Source organism: Saccostrea echinata, unplaced genomic scaffold, assembly GCF_033153115.1.
Source record: "Saccostrea echinata isolate AGI-Se365-2 ecotype Australia unplaced genomic scaffold, CSIRO_AGI_Sech_v1 ptg000083l, whole genome shotgun sequence".
NCBI lineage: Eukaryota > Metazoa > Mollusca > Bivalvia > Ostreida > Ostreidae > Saccostrea > Saccostrea echinata.
The window spans coordinates 1,238,433-1,240,676 of NW_026889832.1; the positions used below are offsets into that span (position 1 = coordinate 1,238,433).

At 43.9% G+C, this 2,244-nt stretch overlaps 1 protein-coding gene across 1 annotated transcript; it reads left to right on the plus strand.

Moving 5' to 3' along the window:
• Positions 1-553: 553 nt before the first annotated feature.
• Positions 554-1,945, plus strand: LOC133176855 (uncharacterized). The gene has a single exon (XM_061311917.1). It carries the CDS (start codon positions 554-556, stop codon positions 1,943-1,945), a length of 1,392 nt encoding a protein of 463 aa, XP_061167901.1.
• Positions 1,946-2,244: the final 299 nt, after the last annotated feature.

Consider the following 2,244-nt stretch of genomic DNA (forward strand, 5'->3'; position numbering starts at 1 on the left):
AATAACCACATTGAGATAGCACGTTATGTTCCACCAGAAAGAGAGCGTTGGTACCTCCCACTCTTCGGGGTCTACCACCCTCGTAAGCCGGAGCAGATTCGTGGAGTGTTTGACTCCTCAGCCAAACATATGAATGTCTCGTTAAACGACCAGCTTCTTCAAGGTCCAGACCTTATCAACAACCTTTTAGGTGTACTCATTCGATTCAGGAAAGAAATGGTCGGCGTAGTCGCAGATGTTCAACAAATGTTTCATTCATTTCTAGTACGAGAAGATCACCGTGACTTCCTGAGATTTCTCTGGCACGAAGACAATTTGATAGAAAATCCCCTTGTCACTTACCGTATGCGTGCACACGTTTTTGGCAACAAGTCTTCACCATCTATTGCTATGTATGGGTTACGGAGAATTGGCGACTTGGCTGCCAAAACCCATGGTGACGACATCAAAGAGTTTATCAAAAAATGACTTTTATGTTGATGACGGGCTCAGGTCTTGTCCTTCAAGCCAAGAAGCTATCAACTTGATCAGCAAAACCCAAGATGCCATGAAAATGCATGGAGGCCTACGTCTACATAAGTTCGCTTCCAACAGCAAAGCTGTAATGGACGATTTCGAACCTGGAGATCTAGCTAAAGGTATCGTCGATATGGATTTTGAAAAGGACACACCCACCCAACGAAGCTTGGGCTTGCTATGGGATCTAGGATCGGACTCATTTAAGTTTAGCATCTCAACCGAAACTAAAACTACAACACGTAGAGGGATCCTTTCTGTGATCAATAGTCTGTATGATCCTTTGGGATTTATCTCCCCGGTCACATTGAACGGCAAACTAATTCTCCGAAAGATCGTAGCTTCCACATGCGATTGGGACGATCCTTTGCCCGATGATTTGCTCACCGAATGGAACGCTTGGAGTCGTACACTATCCAAACTAGAGGATTTGCGTCTGCCTCGTGTCATTGTACCAAATCTCAGTACAGCTGTTTCCAAGGAACTAAGAATCTATTGCGATGCTTCTGAACGTGCCATCGCTGCTGTATGCTTTCTGCATGTAACATACCCGGATAGTTCATGTTCTACTGGATTCGTATTAGGGAAAGCCAAGCTTGCTCCATCAAGCTGTACTACCATTCCTAGACTAGAACTTTGCTCTGCAGTGTTAGCAGTAGAAATATCACAGAATGTAGTCGACCATCTCCAGACTAACTTAGACAACATTCAGTTCTTCAGTGACAGCAAAGTTACCTTGGGTTATATCCACAACAACACTAAGAGATTTTATGTATATGTTGCCAATCGCGTTGCTAAGATCCGCAGCTATACGGAACCTTTTCAGTGGAAATACATTCGTTCAGAGATGAATCCAGCAGATATTGGAACCAGGGGGATTCAGCCTAGCAATCTTCAAGCAAGTGCTTGGTTACTCGGTCCAGCAGATGATGGTGATTTACATCGTTCTCCAAATACGTTTGATTATAACCTAGTGCAACCAGAAGATGATGTGGAGATTCGTTCTCACAAAACTGAAGTTAAAGAATTTGTACCAAGTGAAGGTCTTGGTTCAAAAGTGTTTGAGAAATTTTCTGATTGGAATAGACTGATTACTGCGTTGGCCGCATTTCGTCGAAAGATTCAGCATTACATCAGTTTGAAACGTCAAAATAGTTCAAGATGTATGAGTGCTGTTGAATTGCTACTTAAAACGGAACATCATGTCATCAGAGAAGTCCAGTCAGTAACGTACTTGGATGAGATACGCTTGCTCAAGAACTCAAAACCTTTGAATAGGTGTAGCCCTATCGCGAGCCTTGATCCATTCATTGATGACCAGGGTCTTCTCAAAGTTGGAGGACGATTAACAAATCTGGGTTCCGACCTCTCCCTCAAAGCTCCTATCATCTTACCTGCCAAGCATCATATCACTGCTCATTGCTCGTAAATGCCACGAAAAGATTCGTCATCAGGGCAGACATCTCACAGAAGGCCATATTCGTTCTGCTGGGTTTTGGATTGTAGGCTCCAAAAGACTCGTTTCTTCCATCATCCACAAATGCGTCATTTGTAGAAAGCTACGAAAATCAACCGAAACACAAAAGATGTCGAGCTTACCTGTCGATCGTGTAACTCCCGGGCAGCCACCATTTTCGTCCGTTGGCGTTGATATGTTTGGTCCATTTGAAGTTGTTACTAGAAGAACTCGGGGAGGCTCTGCGAACAGCAAACGTTGGGGCGCTCTCT

Bases quoted from the DNA above. Each gene is read 5' to 3' on its own strand.
- LOC133176855 (XM_061311917.1), top strand. From the start codon at position 554: ATGCATGGAGGCCTACGTCTACATAAGTTCGCTTCCAACAGCAAAGCT.